The 17502-nt window shown below is 40.3% G+C and overlaps 1 protein-coding gene across 1 annotated transcript in view; it reads right to left on the bottom strand.

Moving 5' to 3' along the window:
- Positions 1–438: 438 nt before the first annotated feature.
- Positions 439–17502, bottom strand: part of pou2f2a (POU class 2 homeobox 2a) — a 71872-nt gene continuing 54808 nt past the window's right edge. Inside the window, exons 9-16 of the mRNA XM_026156447.2 lie at positions 16415–16678; positions 16194–16335; positions 15730–15878; positions 14464–14661; positions 14332–14380; positions 13629–13767; positions 12515–12588; positions 439–7374 (exon numbers count right to left, since the gene is read on the bottom strand). Coding sequence (XP_026012232.2) covers positions 7004–7374; positions 12515–12588; positions 13629–13767; positions 14332–14380; positions 14464–14661; positions 15730–15878; positions 16194–16335; positions 16415–16678 — 1386 coding nt within the window. The 3' untranslated portion in view covers positions 439–7003. The remainder of the gene's footprint in view (positions 7375–12514; positions 12589–13628; positions 13768–14331; positions 14381–14463; positions 14662–15729; positions 15879–16193; positions 16336–16414; positions 16679–17502) is intronic.

Genomic DNA, 17502 nt, shown 5'->3' with positions numbered 1-17502 from the left:
ATGAATCACTAATTTGGTCTTGAAGGCCTCGCTGAATGTGAGCCACATTTTAATGGATCGCTAACATGACCCCACTCTACAAAGTTTTATTGGAATTCATTCAAAAGTTTTTGAGCAATTATATTTACAGACAGCATGACCAACAAAAACATAACCCCCTCGGTGGAGGTGAATTTTAATTAACAGATTAACTGACTGTTTTATTTTCATTATGCTAAAACTGCAAATGTGTTGGCAAATAGTCGTCTATGAACACTCACTGGACGCTGATGACTGTGGAGGCCTTTTGAGTACAGCGAACTCCTCATTATGTTCAAGAAGTCATCATCCTAAGATGATTTGACCATTTTTTACACGATTCATTATCCTAATTGTCAAGTGGCCACTAGAGGAACTGCATTATAGAAACAAAATAACAACAAAAACACGGGAGATGACTTTGGTCTAAATTCGCACTTTATTTCTAACACTTACAGGTTTGTTTTGTCCCCGTTTCCCTGGCCCCCAAAACAACAGGCACACAGATAGCGATGAGTTAAGGGACAGTAGAGAACAGTTTCAAACCCAAACGTTTCCAACAGAATCGGGTTATAGAATCAACTCAGACAGAGAGAGCCTCGAGGTCAAAAAACAGCATATCGTAAGCATACTTCAAAACAGGAAAAAAAGAGAACCCCAAAAAACAGATGCTTGTTTTCGTCTTTTATGTTCACCACCACCACTACCATCATCATCATCATCATCATCATCAGGCTATATTAAAGAACACTTTTGGAGTTTACATCATAAAATCGAGGGAGTTGCACAATGCGGAGAAACAGAAAATGTGAAAAGATACAGTGGAGCTCTTTGGTTTTCACTATTGAGGTCTTTTCTTTAGCAGTAAAATCTATCTTTGCTGTCCTCTTAACCTTTGGATTTAAGCTGCATTGTAGAAAAAATAGAAAGGAAAATGTTTCTTTTAAAACTTCTCCTTAATAAATCAACAATAACAAGGGGCAAACAATACTGACTGAAGTAATACTCTCATTTACTTTTACTCTGTCTGGTAGCAGGTATTAACATTTGTGTTCTCAAGGCCAAAAAAAAAAAAAACAAAGAGAGAAAAAAAGTCGTCGATTTCACGGTGACTTGAGCAGAGTAGTAAAATTAACATTCACAGCCACATAAAGAACTACAGTAGAAAACTGCCGAGGCCTGAAATGCTCTTATTATCTGACAGTGTTCTTAAATTAACATCAGGCGCTGGATATCCTTTATTTTATCAGTTACAGTCCCTAATGAGAATCCTGAATGCTTATATACACGTGGAATGACTGTGAGCGCGTGTGTTGTGTTTGTCGTGCAGGGTCTCGCTGTGGTCGTTTTAACTTTGGTATCATTCTCTGTCCACCACAGCCGAGTCCGACTGCACAGGCACACATACAGACAGAGCTGCACTGCTGTTGGAGTTAAAAAACATAACACGTAACACAAATGTTAAAAATATAAAGATCTGTTAAGTCGGAAATCCACACAGTTTTTAAGATCCACAGTGGACTTTAAAGACCCCAAGAGATGAGCGTCGTGCTAAAAACAGAAATTCACTTTTTTATTTCGAGTAAAAAAAAAAAAAAAAAAAAAGAAGATAAAAGAAGTTCGGATGTTTTTTTCCGACAGCAGTGATAAATAGACACACACCCCCCTCCCCTCGCTACAAAACACGCCACGTCTTCACCCAGCGTGGCCGTGCGTTCTGTAGGTTAAAGCCATAAGAACAACTGGTTCGTGAAAATCTTTGTTTTTCCTCTGTCAAACTAACTTGCTAGGGCCGCTTTCACACCCCTCACTCCTGAGTTCAGACAAGACACGTCTTTTTTTTTTTAGGTTTATGTTTCGTCATTAAAGCTTGAATGTCTATTTGGTTTCTTTTATCTGAGTATCAGAGGTATGAGTTAAAGCCCTCGAAAGATTGTTAGAGAGCAGAGGAGGAGGAGCGAATTCACTCGTTGGGACAGAAATGTTGGATTTTATACCACAAAGTCGAGCAATGTTTCAAACACTGACGTGTTTGGAGTGTGTGAAGCTGAGCTGGATTTAAAATCTAAAAGTTTACTTTACGTTTTCTGGAAAAGAGGCTTTCCAGCTTGACCTATAAGCACCTCCCTAAAGGTTTTAGGGGGTTAATCAATCAAAAGTTTTTAAAATTTGGTCTTAGTAGGTTTCAAAATTGAGGTTTATCCAGGGCTTATTCATTGGCTATGGACTTGTGATTGATAAGACCTTAGCCAGTAAACAAAGCAGTTTTAGAGTTAGACCCGCCCCTTTAATGGGGCTTCAAAACACAACTTCAGAACCAGCAGATGATGTCACGGTTGCTATTCATCGTCTTATGTGCCATCATGGTGTCTCCCATCTTTTTAATACAGTCTATGTTAGTAATGTATTTAATAAGATGATGACAAAAACAATGCTGCTGGAGGTAAGTAAACCAAACGCAGTGACACACACTCCAATGCCTGTCTGATGGCTGGAACAGGAAACAACTGTTTCCCCACGAAGCTAGCCATAAATGTTCCTCCCTCTGTTCCCTACTTTCTCTCCTTCTCAGGTTGCAACAGTCTTAGGTTTGGTTTTGCTTTGAAACATTCGTTCCTCCTTGTTTTGATCTCAAGAACATCCCTCTCTGCAGATACAACCCCTGAAAAGCTGTTACAAAGATCCCGAAAGACTTAAATAGAATTCAATAAATACATAAATAATCAATAAATAAACAAGATGAGAGACAAAGAAGTTCATCAAATACAAACAGACTATTTTCCCCATCCCCGAAAAATCACACACCTCCCTCATACAATAAATACAAATATTTTTTTTCCAACAAGGAGCCCGTGAGAGATAAAAGAGTTTTAAAGCTTTTGGTTCTTAAATCATGTCGTCGTCTTCGGTCGTCAATGGATAATAGTCCCAGCCTTTTAATACATGAGCAACAAATAAGAGCAGGTGAACATATATTATTTCCTTCTACAAAACCTATAAGAACTAATGGATACATTCCCTCTAAAAGTGGATGTTAACAGCCTTTACCACCTGTACCCCGTGCCCCTCCCCATATCGTCTTCATCACTGGTTGCCTTCAGTATCTGTGTCACATCAAAGTTCATCCCTGGCTTCAACCTGGTACTTGCTTTCTTTAGTTCTCCAATCACAGCCATTAATCCTCACCAAAATAAGAGTGGGGTGGAGCCAAGGTGTGACTACCATCTTTTGAATACAGTCTGTGTTTGTAAGTCTGGCCACCCCACGCAACAAAGGATCACAGGACCCGATATTCACTGGAGTAACCAACAATTTAAAGTGTCATTTTCTTCCAAGTTTTATCAGTAATTAAAAAGAATACATTTAGCAATTGTTGCAGATTTATTGCAGTCTTAGATTTTAATTGTAAGTTTTTAATTCAAAATGACAGTCAGTTAAATAAATAATCAAATTAAAGACAGCAGCACTAACAGTCATAGCCTGGCAGTCACTCTGCCACTGCTGTCTTTATCACAGACTTGAGACCTTTAAGCACAACTGTGTTTTATTTATGGTACTGCTTAGGTGGTCAGTGGTTTGAATTTGGTTTTAAACATATGGTATTATGATAAAATTAACAACTGGACTTGGAAAAAACCCTCAAACTAAGTAAAATAATATTGTGCACTTACAAATCTAACAAAAATAAAAGTAGAAATTAATGTATTGAGTTCTAATCTTAATGAATTTGGTTTAAAAAAATCAGTTTTTGTGCAGATGTGACTATAAATCAAACGTTTGTGTTCTAATATCTTTTGTGACCTTTCTAAATTTAATATAACACACATTATAATGACATAAAACCCTGAAACTAAACATTTTAAAAGAAAACCTTGAAATGTGCGCACTCATTTTTTCACTTATGCAATACAATCAGACTCGTAAACTGTTGTTTTTTTGTTTACTGTGGTGCCGTCAAGACCTTTAAAACTGAATTTACATCCTGTAAGTACTAAAATAAGAGGTTGACTTAAAATTGGAGTTTAAGTAGCCAGGAGCTGAGTCACCATAAGCATTCCTGCATTTTTCAACATGTGTGAGAAACTGTGGGAACTTGCTGTGATTTATTTGATCATAATTGAACCCAAAAATGCTAAATTTGTGCATTCCTTTATGGGGGGGATGAACGGGCAAAGTTTTTATGAGATGTGATCTAAATCTTTTGCAGGAAGCCGACGAATGTGATTGGAAAACTGCAGAAACAGGTCCAGGTTCAAACTGACCGGAGCTTTGCTCTTCACTGACTGATATTATTTTGTCCATCATGTGTTTTTGTGTGTTTTATGGTTTGGTTTGTATGTAAGAGAATCATCTTTACCTACACATGCTTACACACACACAGACACTCTCACACACACTTCAGCTAATCCAATCATACGACTTGTGCATTGGTTTGGTTGTTCTATTTGGTATGGTTGTATTTCTAAAAAGTTTTGCTTTTGGTTTTCAGTTTTGGCTTTTTCACAACATTCTGAATCAACTTAAAAAGAAAAAAGAAAGAAAGGAAATCCCGGAAGCTACATTTTCACAGTTATCTCCAAACGTCAAAGAAAAACCCGGACCACAACCGAAGAGACAAGAAGACGTGAAAACAGGCAACACGTTGCCAAACCAACCTGTCACCCCCGCCCACCCAGCCCCACACCCAGCCCCTCCCTCCTTACCCACCGCATAATAAGAAGAAAGCAATGAGACGAATCCATACATCGGTAACAGACACACTATGGAAAGCAGAAACAAAAATATATATATTCTCAAAGTCAGTTTGTTGAGGTTAATCCATATTTTATCCATCCAGGAAAAAGAAAGTGAGAACAAAGCGAGGTGGCCGGCAGAGGGAGGCAGGGAACGATTTCTGTCTGATATACAAGAACGGCAATCACAGTTAAAGACGAACAGACAGACAGGGCCTTACTCACCCCTTCTCTCCCCCGTCCTCCCCCTCTTTGTTTGTATTTGGTTTCGTTACGCTTCAGTCACTCACACATAACTAGTAGCAGTAGTAGCAGTAGCTTTTGGTTTTGGGTTACTTTTTGGTTTTTTGGTCCGCTGCTTCAAGCGTATCTCCTCCTGCTCCTCTTCCTCCTACTTCTCCATCTCCTCCTCTTCTTCTTCTCCTCCTCACTTTCCCCCTGCAGCTCCTCATACCTTTGGCTCCTCCGCTTCTCCTCTTTCTCTTCTCCTCCTTGTTTCTTTTGGCCCTTTGATCTGATCTTTGGAGACAAAGGAGAGGGGCGGATGGGAGGGAGGGTTGGAGGGCAGGGGTTTGGGGGCAGTAAGGGGAATGCCGGTGCTTCACCTCTTTCTTTTGTTCTTTTTTTTTTGGTTTGGTCTTTCTTATGCTTGTAGTGTACTGTAATATGTGTGTTTGTGTATATGTGTGTGTGTGTTTTCCCTTTGACACTGCTGAGGTTTTGTCTGGACACTCGTCTCCCGGGCGAATCCAGAGACAACGCTGCCAGAGGCGATGCTTTGGTATCCAAGAGTGAGTGACTGGTGGTAGATGAGCAGTCTGAAAGGTGACGTGATGGTGATGATGATGGTGAGCGTGTATAAAGGGTAACATTAAATTAAAGACAGCAAATAATAAATAATATAAAAATAAATAAACCACATATCTGCCTTGTGTATATCCACTCCGCAGGCAGCATGAATCCTATTCAGGGTATACTTTGGTTTGAACAAAAATTAAAGATAATAACGATGATGATGATAATGATGATGGCAGTAACCCATTAAAATCTGTCTCTGAGGGTAATCTGAGATACAAATAATCCCCCAAATCTAACTGTGGATCTAACAAATTGACATTTAACAGCTAAATAACCCTTAAAATTTTGACCAGTATTTTCCTTTAACTTCAGTGGAGTTTCCAACTTTTGCCAGAAGGGTGGCTTTTGCTACGAAGAAGGCTTTAATGAATACCAGAAAGTTATTTTTGTACTACAGCGAATACAGATTGGCTTCTTACTGGAAACTAAAGTAATTATTATCGTAATAAACCCCACCCATCTGCTGCTCCAGGCTCATTGAAACAGTCTGTTAAAATGTAAGGTAGGTTGACCACTGTAAAGCTGTAAAGAGAGAGGTAGGTAGACATCCTGCATGTGGGTTCAACTGTAAAGGGTGAAACTGTTTGAGTTAGATAAAAAAAGAGCGATGAATACAAAATAATAGAAAAATAGATGTTTTGTAAATCTTCAGCTGAAGATGGAAAAAAAAAGGAAAAACAGAAATCCTGAGTGAAATGGGAAATGTTTGACGTAGAATGAAGTAGTAAACTGATCCTGGACAGATCAGAAAGTCTTTTTGAACTAAAGCTTTTCGCTCCGTTTGTTGTTGTTTTTTTGTCTTTTTTTGGTTTTCAGTTTTTGGTATTCAGAGATTTTGGTTACATCTTTGTGTGTTTCTCTTCTAGCATATTTCCTTTCTTGCTTTTTTTTTTTTTTTTTTTTAAATTTGGTTGCAACCACACGACCTTCCGGGCTTGTTAAACAAGTCTTTTCTTTGCCTCCCTTTTTTTTTTCCACACACAGTTTCAGTTTTCATCCCTGCCCTCACTGAGTTTTTTTTCTCCAGCTGTTAAAAAGCGTGGTGTTCACTTCTCGATGCCAAGCAAAAACACACCTCAGTGCCACCTCTCCAGCTGTAGATCAATATTTGGTTTCGAATTCCCCTCCTTCGTTCTGCAGTTCTCTCTATCCTTTCCATCCTACCTCTCTCTTTGCTTCCTCCCCGCATCCATCTGTGTATATTTTTGGCTTCAAAAGACGTCAGCAGGGAGATACGAAAAGAGAGAGACAGACAAAACCAGAGATGGATTGGACAGAGAGATGGCTTTGGTTCAAAGGCGAGGTTGTAAATTTAGATTTTTAAAGCTCCTTCAATCGTCCTCCTTCTCCTCCTCGTCCTCCTCTAATAGGATACTTTGGCTGTCAGTCGGGGATCAGTCGGCCATGGTCCCTCCCAGTGGTGGCGGTGAGGCTTCGCTGAATGAACAGAAACTTGAACAAGGAGACGCAGACTCTTCTGGGCACGAAGTTGGGCTCATGAGGTTGCTGGTGCCAGCGGAAGGAGACTGGGAAAAGCAGGGCCTTGGGCCGCACACGCCACCACTGCTGCTGACCAGTCCCATGACAGTTGTGGATGTTGTTGCCATAGAGCCGGTCACCATGGGGAGGAGAGTGGGTCGGTTGAGGAAGAGAGAAGGGCGGAGGGAAGAGGGGACAGAGGCACCCCCAGGTCCACCGAGAAGCATGTGACCTGCTCCACCTTCAAGGCTGGAAATGGGTAGCTGCCCACCGCTGGCTGCCAGAGCTGCAAAGCATGGAAGAGGGGAAGGAGAAGGTGGATAGAGGAGAAAAGAGGACAGGAGGATGAAGAAAAAGACAGGAGATGAAAAAGAGACAGGATTAGGCTCAAGAAATGAGGGTGAGGGGAAGATTAAAAAATGTTGCAAAAAAAAAAAGTGAATGAAAAAGTCAAAATTGACAGAAAAGGAAAACAAAGGTTTCAGAACAAAGTTGCAAAGCGATCAGAAGAACAAAAGAAGAAGAACATAGAGGACAGGGGAATAAATGCAGATGTGATGGCAGTGAAGACGAAGAAGGGAGAGGAGAGGAAAAAAGAGAGACAGTTTCCAGGGTGAAATAATGATGGAGAATGGAAATAAACAAAGAGAGAATTAAAAAGAAGTCAGTGAACAGATCAGAGACATTAGTTACAGACAAACATTTAAAAATAGGTTGCTGAAAGTGAAGATGATTAAAGAAAGCCTGAATAAATGTGAAAGATTTTCCCACTTAAATCATAATAACAGATAAAAAATATAAGGCTAAAGCAGGAGTGTCAAACATATGGCCCACGGGTCAGAAACAACCCACCAACTGAGCCCAGTGTGGCCCAATGGACTAGTTCCACAAGCATAAAAAGATGGCTCACTGTATTTTGTGTGAATCACTGTAGGTTTTACAGCCCTCCTGCTAACAAAGAAACTACTCACACAACATCACATCAAAGCACGGCAAGTTGGGCATACTTAGTTGCTCTAAGTTCATCTGAAGGACACATGGGTAGTTGGTGATTTGTGGTTTAGTGCCTCAGAGAAGAGTCCACATGGTCCCAAAAAATTAGCAGATGCACATTTATCCTTTGATGATGACATTTAGATTACTCAGACTGAAGTGGACCTTTGTATACCCACTAATGTGGAAAGTATAAAATCCACATAAGATGGTTAAATCATTTAGTCTTTAGTGAGGAAACGTGGAGAGAATAGTGCTTTAAAACATCGGAGGTTGTTTGTAGATCATCAGTGATCGCTCAGAACGTGTTTGACACCCCTGCGCTAAAGCCAAGACTCTTCATGATGACACTCAACCTTAAAATGCACAGAGACAATGATCGACAGCAAAGGATGAAATCTGATTGTGATATTCACACACAGTGGATGTGAGAATGAACCTTTTCTGTCTCACCCTGTCAAACCCGCGTCTGTTACAATCTGCAAAAGCAGTAGTTTGCAGACTTTTAATAGAAAAAAAATGAACAGGCTCAAAAGGTTTATGTTAAATACAGTGCTCTGAAAAATATTTCCCCCCTTTGTGATTTATTATGTCTGAGATCATCAAATAAATGTTGATATTTGACAAACATAAGCCAAGAAAATATAAAAATGCCTTTGAGGTCCAAAATCGCATTCTTTTTGAGCCACTCAGATGGACCTGTTGGCGTGCTTCGGTTCTTAAACCGAGCTTCTTCAAGATTTTCTGGTAAAGAGCAGAATTCCTGCTTTCATCAGTTACAGCAAGTCGCCCTGAAGCAGCAAAGTAGTCCAACACCATCACGCTGCCACCTCCACGTTTGACTATTGGTATGATCTCTTTATGAAATGCAGTTAGTTTTACGCTGTAACGGGACTCAAACCTACAAAAAGTTCAACTTTTTTCTTGTCAGTCCACAGAATATTTTCCCAAAAGTATCGTGGATCATCCAAGATGTTTTTTGGTAAACGTGAGACGACGTTCTGTGTTCTTTTGGATCAGCAGCAGTTTGCTCTATTTTTCCCAGTCTCTTCCTTATTATTGAATCATGAACTCTGACCTTATCTAAGCCTACTGAGGCATGCAGCTCTATAGATGTTGTTCTGGGTTTTTTGTGACCTCCTGAATGAGTCGTTGATGCGCTCTTGAAGTGATGTTGTACTCTCTGGAACATTTAACGACTGTTGTAAGTTTTCTCATATTAATTTTTGAATAACGGCACTCACTGTGGTTCGTTGGAGTCGCACAGCCTTTAGAAATGGTTTTGAAACTCTTTCCAGAGTGATAAACTTTAATGAGTTTGTTTTTCAGATGTTTCTTCTAGAGATGGACCGATCCGATATTACGTATCGGTATCGGTCCGATACTGACCTAAATTACTGGATCGGATATCGGAGAAAAATAAAAAATGTAATCCGATCCATTAAATATCACGAAAGCACCTCGCAAAACTTGCAACACGCCGTAACTCACCTCAGAACGTTAGCACGTCGGAGCAGTATGCATCACGTGATAGAGCGGCTGTGGCATGCGGGACCTGTCGGTGGTCTGGATAGCATTTGGAGCTTCGCTAGCAACCCGGCATTTCATCTCCGACAAAGTTATCCCCGAGAGAAGTAAAGCAAGTGTGTAAGTCCATCTCTGAATGTTTGTAAAGCATTCCTGCGTTAAGCTTAACAAGCGATATATGGAGCGACTGCCTCTTCTTGCTGCTACTTCAATCATGAAACTGCTTAATGATCAGCTGATCGGCTTTTCTGTCGCGAGTCCATCTCTCTGGTTTGTTTTTGGCCCACTTTGCACCAGAAAGAGGAAACCAGTGGCTGAACAACAGCAGCACGTTTAAGCTTGATAAGCTGTTGTTAGAATGTATTTAATATTACTTTCTACTCCAGGATCTTTTTCTACGTAGCTGACGCTGGTAACTGTGCAGGGGCGGATCTAGCAAAGTTTAGCCAGGGGGGCCGATAGGGCATTAACAGGGAAAAGGGGCACAAAGACATACTTTTCTTTCTTATTCTCATTTAAAATGTCTAGCTTTTAATAAATAATTATCTGACACCCAAAGTTTTAATTTGATGTAAAATGAATAGAAGTCAATTACTGTATATAGTGACTATTAAGTCTAATATATATACCCTAGTAAGCTATAGTACTTTTTACTTTGGGAAGGTACCATCTGTGCAGTCTGCAATTTTGTTGAAGAAAGATGTTGAATCTATTTAATATTTCTTGAAAAATAATTGATTTCTGTGCATTTTTTTTCACACTGCATCAAATTAAGGTTGATTACGTTGATTAAGCATCATGAGGTGGAGCGTGAGGGGTGGTTCCCTATTTTTTATTTATTTATTTTTGTTGTTGCTGGGAGTTGGAACCCTATTAGTTAGGTTGCTTAATATTTACGCTAAGTACTCTTTAAAATACCAGAATAGGGAGGATGGTGTAGGTTTAAGTTTATTAGATTGATCAGTATTGCTGAACTATAAATATTTTTTTTTTGCATATAGGTATAACAGAATAGCTTTAGTGTAGTTGTTGTTTTAAACTTGAGTATGAACTACAAAATGCAGCAAGATATTTTTTAAAAAACAGTTTTATTGATTAAAACACACTATATCGGATTCATATCGGTATCGGCAGATATCCAAATTTATGATATCGGTATCGGTATCGGACATAAAAAAGTGGTATCGTGCCATCTCTAGTTTCTTCACATCGTGGCCTGATGTGTTGCTTTTTGAAATCTTTTGGCCTACTTCGCTTTGTCAGACAGGTTCTATTTTAAAGATTTATTGATTCAACCAGGCTGGCAGTGATCAGGTCAGGGTGTGGCCAGTGAAACTTAACTCAGCCTTCCAAAAAAATGCACGTAAATTACCGCAAGTTCACGACTGAATGAAGGGGAGCAATTAATTTCCCCTCCACAGAGTCAGGTAGGTTCGGATAGCTTTGTTTTTACCTTAATAATGTATTTCCCTTAATTTTCCATTTACTCAGGTTATCTTTGTCTAATATTGAAAATCTGTTTGATAATCTGAAACATGTAACATTAACAAGTCAAAAAAGAAGAAGAAAGGAAATCAGTAATAGCGCAGACATTCTGTACTTAAGTAGAAGTACAGATACTAGTGTTGAAAAATAGCCAGGACTGCCTCTCGTGTGTTACGTTTTAGGCTGATATCAGTTTGATGTCTGAAGGCACACATGATTTCATGCAGTGAGGTGAAATAATAACTCTCCTCAAATTCCTTAAACCAAAAGCAACGAGCCCGTTTTGAAAATGTAAGTAAAAAGTACAGATATTTGTTTAAAAATGTAGGGAGTAAAAGTAAAAAGTTGCTAAGTACAGATACCTGAAAATCCTACGTAAGTACAAAGTAACAAAGTAGTTGTACTTTGTTACTGTCTGTTAGGAGGGTTAATGCTTTTCCACAGCACTATATTTCATAGCTTTTTATTACTTTTCAATTAGATAAAATCCCAGTACTGTTACAGTAGCTGTCTTTTCTGCGAGGTTACTGCTGCAAGCTTGTCAGGATAACCTGTCAATCTGTCCGAACCCTGCCGTAACACAGTGATACACCTGCCAGCGTTTGAATTCCAGTGTAATAATACACACTTTTATCCATTACATGAGAGTAAACATTTACAGCATGTGTGGCCCCAAAGGGAAGCAAACTGAAATCCTTTCGTGTCAACACTTCATTTCATCCCATCCTTTTTTCTTTCTTTTCTTTTTTTTTTTAAAACTCAGGCTCTTCTCTCTTCTTTCCTTCAGCCTAAAACTCTATCAGAGCCAACAGTGCCAGAGCTGCAGTTTCCATAACAGACTGTATCCTTCTCATCAGCACATGGCCCGGAGGACGCCGACTCTGAATGACGCTGAACAGAGCGCGAGAAAAAAGGGAAGGCCTGAATCGGCGCTATAGGGAGATGGAGCACGTGACGGATTCAAAGCTGAGCTTATTTGTGATGCTTAATTGATTTGGCAGCAGATCGTCTCTTTCAAAGAGGAGAATTTTGAGTGAAACTAGTTATTTAGCCAACAGGCTTTGATATTGAGAGGGTGGGGATTGTGCCTGTTCAACTGTTTACTGTAAGCTGACTTGGCCTCCTAAGCTTTGCCATAAGGGGCTCTTGTCACTTTGTGATAATAGTGGGCTATTGTATGAGAATCAAATTGAATCTTTCACCATACTGAGCGATTCAAAAAGTTTGAGAAAGGAGGAGTAGTGCGCGCCGGGCTTGCTCTTGGCTACTGTCATACTGAGGCTTTGCAAGGAAATTCATTTTGGGCAGAATGGATGGAGGATGAAATGGGAACTGGTCTTTAGAAATGGAGACTCATGAAGACTCGCTGGGCCAGAGGGGACAGTCTAACAACACACACTCATGCACTCAGTGACACAAACCTTGCATGGTAGCCAGGGGATTGTTGCCAATGAGGGCCTGGTTCATCCCTGTGCTTACTCCCATCATTGTGTTCCTGAAATGTGGATGGACAGCAAATTCACACACACATCCAGACATTCATTGATGTACAGAAACATTTTTCAGGTTAAATAACATCAAGAGAGCATTTGTCTGTGTAGGTTCTCAGTCATCCACATCACGGTAGTCGAGGCAGCTTGGAAAGAAAGAGCTCTGATGCATTTGTGGCTATGCTTCTGAGATGCAGGGAGATGCTAGATCCTGCTCCAAACTGTCAAAATTTTGACTTTAATTTCACTTGGGGGACGAGAACTAAATCACAGGGAGCCAAATACAGTCAGCAGGGTGGGTGGAGAGTGAAACATGCACCCATATGGCATTAAAAATCCTGCACTTTCATGTGATGTAGTTCAGGTCACCAACCACTCTTTTTATGCTCTTTTGGGTCGGGACATCTTCCATTCAAAGCTGCTGTTTAAAATACTTCCAGTTTGTCCAATTTGGACAATTTTGAGGTCACTAGAGAAATTACTGAAGTAGACTGGAACTTCTATAGGAATCTGAAAGCAGCACTGACGGTGAAGGAGGTCCAGAGGTGCACATGGAGAGCTTGGAGGCTTTGGTTTAGTATTTGACTTTTTTGAAACACAGCCACATGGGATTTTGAGCAAAGCTTGCATCATAAATGCTCAAGAAACATCTGCTCACTTATGTATGACGTGATGTCAGGTTAGAGATCATGGTCAAGTCAATTTGAAAAGGTAGTTTTTGCAGAGTTCAGAGGTTTTGTTTAAAACTAACCAACAATAAGAAACCTTCAAAAAGTTTTGCATCAATTTTATATTCATGCTTTCATTCACTCCAGGAGAGCAAATGAAGAAGAGCTAGCTTTTCTTCCATCTAGGGATCCGACTAATTCCTGAAACAATACCAAAATAATATCATGTATCAAAAATGGTTCTAGCTGAGTAATATTACACTGAAATTTATTTAATAGGATTACAAGGGACCAGAATTTGGAGATAATAATGTGATAGTAAACAGGAGGAAAAACCAATTAGTAATTAAATTTCTCAAATTGTTATTGACACTCACCCAGCGTTGAGCCCAGAGGTCCCGAGGCTGGGAGGAGCTGGGCTGGCTGTGCTATGAGGAGGCGGAGTCACAGAAGAAGAAATGGCAACTGAGCTGACCGGAGTCATGGGGCAGGACGCTGAAGGTGACGAACTGGTGCCTGAGAGGGAGAGAAGAAGAGTGATACGGATGTCGCACAGCAGTGCACAGAAGAATTACAGTGTTATTACTAAATAAACACTTTGGTGACACAGTTCTTCATCAACAGCCAGGGTCCTGAACTATTCAAAGGTCTTCTTCTCACCATTCAACTTCACTTTCTGGTTGGCCGGTACTAGCCTCGACTCAACGGGCCAATAAATTTCCAGCTGTGTTTGCTACCTGTCAGGTCATCTGTCATATCTGTGAAGCCTGGACAGCTCACGGACGAATCATGACTCACGGAGGTAAACAACTCAACATAAGACCAGCGCTTCTGTGCTGCTGTCAACAAAACATCCCTGTTTCTGTTTCCAGTCTTAATGATTTTTTTTGTCTCAGTGATGATTCTTCCATGTTTCATCAAATCAGCGAAACACTCAACAATACTGAAATATCAACTGTTAAATAATGTCAGGACCAGACCGACCTTTGGGTTCAAAAACATAATTGAGAAGCAGCGCTCTAACCTTTAATAATTTATTGACGAGCGTCTACGCAGGCACAAACAGTTATTACAGCTCACCTGTTGTGCTGAGGCTGGTGGTGACCTGGGACAGACCCTGACTCGATATCTGCAGATACAGGAAAAGAGAAATTAGGAAGTTCTTCCATCCTACTGCGAAACATCTGTTCCCGCATAGAGGGCGGACTGTACCATGTGCGGGCTGTAGCAGGGGGCTTTGTGCGTCACAACAGGCGAGGTCTGGCTGGGCAGTGGAGGGGTGGTGCTGCTAGAGGGGTTGATGCGTTTCTCTTTCTGCCGGCGGTTGCAGAACCAAACGCGAATCACCTCCTTTTCCATGTTGAGCTGCTCCGCCATCAGCAGGATCTCCTCAGAGGTAGGCTTCTGGTTCTGAGGAGGAAGAGATCAAAGCGATGAGGAAGTACTGAAAACACTGCATGCAGTCAGAAGAAGGCTAATTAATAAAGGGAGGCTATCCAAAATAGGATGCTGGTTTATCACATGTAGAAGAGCTTTTTTTTTAAAGCCACTGCATTAATATAACAATATGTTTGTATTAACTATTTATGGTGTGCTAATCTAAGGCAGGAGGTGTCAAACATAAGGCCCAGGGACCAGGATTTGCCCAGCAAATCCTTCAATTAGGCCCACCATATGACTTTGGAAAATGTAAAGTAGAACAGAGGTTTTAGACTTTTAATTTATTTTCATAAGTTCATAACTTTTGCAGCTTTCCCTAAGCCTAACTTGAAGAGTTGCACTGATTTCTGTTGAAATAGCAATTTCTTAGGGACTAAATGTGTAGTTAGACTAAACTGGCAGAAAGGGCAGTTCCACTGGTCTGGCCCACATAAGATCAAAATGGGCTGGATGTAGCTCTGATCTACGGTGTGCAGTCGATCTACGGCAGTTTCCAAGAATCTGCTGCAGGTTTGTACAAGATCTACAGCTCTGATATGACGGCCTTTGTCATTGTACTTTTTGTGTTCTGTGCTGGGCGGGTGTTTAGCAAGTTCATGTTTCTGCTTTTTAATGAAACTGCAAGTGTTTAATTCAAAGAAAATGTTTTTTCTTCTTATTAAATATAGAGGCTCCTTAGCTCTTTAAAAGACTCTTTAAAAGGTCTTTTAACATCAAGCTCCAAATTTATAACGTATCCCTACAAAGTGGTCGCCATATATTGGGCTATATTTAAATATTTTCCTACTTGCTGCATTTTAAAATCTTTGTAAAGCAAGAATTAAGAGTATTTAGGGTTAAAAACGGCCACATTCATGAATCTTATTGTCTAATAACAGCACTGGAAATTCCATGAAAGGTGTTATAAAGAAAATTGATTCAATTCTATCTTATTTCTATAAAAACAAAAGTGGAAACCTGCATTATTTTATATTCAGGTGTAAAAATCATACCCATTAGAAATTCAGGCTCAATTTTGCTAATAACTTAATCTCCTACCGTGCTGAAGTTGCGCTCTAGGATTATTCGCACATTGGTCTCGATGCTGGTGCGTTTCTTCCTGCGCCGGCCAGGTAGACCCTCGATGCCCAACATGGGGGAGGAGATAGAAGAAGGGCTGGGCAGCATGCTGTCTACCGCCATTGTTTCTGTGACAGAAACAGAGAAAGAAGGCATAAATGAAGGAAGTGTTTTTGGTGACGTAAAGAATGATCAGAATGTCAAATTAAATTAAAATCCTTAAAATATGTGAAACACTATATTTTAACACTTTATCACTGATGGAAAACTATAAGTAACATTTTTAAAGAAGTCTTGATTTAAGGCTATTTCCATCAAAATGAAACATCCTGAGCTTATTTTCAAATTAAAGTTATTTTTAAAATATCTCTGACTCTCACATGTTCCAGCAAACAAAGATGAGTGTGCTGATTGTACACCAGCAACAAAATATTTCTTAGTACCTGCGTCACTCAGCCACTTCTCGAGGAGAGGCTTCAGCTTGCACATGTTCTTAAAGCTCAGGTTGAGAGCTTCAAAGCGGGAGATGGTGGTCTGGCTGAAATCGTTGCCGTACAGTTTTCCCATAGCCACACCAACATCGCCCTGATGGAGACAGAAAATTTGTGTCACTGTGCAAATACATGCAGACTTTATCATGCAAACATGCCTTCCTTCTTCTTACCTGGGTGAATCCCAGCTTTATGCGGCGCTGCTTGAAGGTGCGAGCAAACTGCTCCAGCTCCTCTAGATCGCTGGGTTCTTCTCCCATGTGACCCCCATGACCCCCATGACCTCCAGAACTCAAGCCGGAGGCTAAGGAAGAAGCCATGGCGCTGCTGGATGCAGAGGTAACTCCTACAGATGTCACAACACCAACACCGCTGCTCCCAGTGGCAACTAAAGAGCCTCCACTGCTGCTGCTTCCAGCATCGCTGCTCTTCTCTCTCTGTGATGTCAGCAGAAGTGAGACAAAGAGTATATGCATGATTCATTCAAACATTCTTTATGTGCTGGTAAAAAAAAAGCTCACACACTTTTTCCTGAGAAACATGCACATTCATTTTCTACGAATTGAAAAAAAATTAAATAAGGTCATCGGCTAGAAAACATGCTCAGAAAAATAAAACACGCCCTGGTTGCTATAACGAGACCTTTTACTCTAAAAAGGAGAGAGGAAAAAAAACATTATTTAGAATTTTGAAACAGCGTCTGTGCTTGGCTTAGCACCAAGAGAAGCTACATACTGCCTGTCAAAGCTTTGGCCCTGCAGGCTGCGGGAGTGTTAGCTAATTGATGAGACATCATGCACGATATCTGCTGCTACGCAGCTCATTTACATTCACATCTGTTGTGTCTGACACGGCTTCATCACAACTTAATCAAAAATCTGTAACAGCCTTTGGATGTGTGAGGTTGCATTCATGCATCACGTTATAGAGGATAAGGGGTGACGATACCAGATACCTCATTGGACCAGAAATTGCATCTATTTTGAAAAGAAGATGCTATGCAAATGCAGTCTTCCTTGACATTTTTCAGCTGGCAGGACAGTTGCATCACAGATGATCTATTAGTTCTTCATGCAAACTTGTGCTGCTTTCGAGCACAATGACATTAAGGTGTGTTTAGCATCCTGCAGGTACTTCTGACGCAGATAAATCCTGATAATGGTGAATGTCAGTCTGACAGAAACTCTGTGGTTCAAAGATTCTCATTTAAATTAAAAGAAAACAAAATGTTCTGTAAGCTCATTTGCATGTTTCGACTCTC

The sequence above is a fragment of the Astatotilapia calliptera genome, chromosome 22 (genome assembly GCF_964374335.1).
Source record: "Astatotilapia calliptera chromosome 22, fAstCal68.1, whole genome shotgun sequence".
In the NCBI taxonomy this organism is placed as follows: domain Eukaryota; kingdom Metazoa; phylum Chordata; class Actinopteri; order Cichliformes; family Cichlidae; genus Astatotilapia; species Astatotilapia calliptera.
The sequence above is the reverse complement of the archived record's forward strand: the minus strand, read 5'-3'. Positions and strand labels throughout refer to the sequence as shown.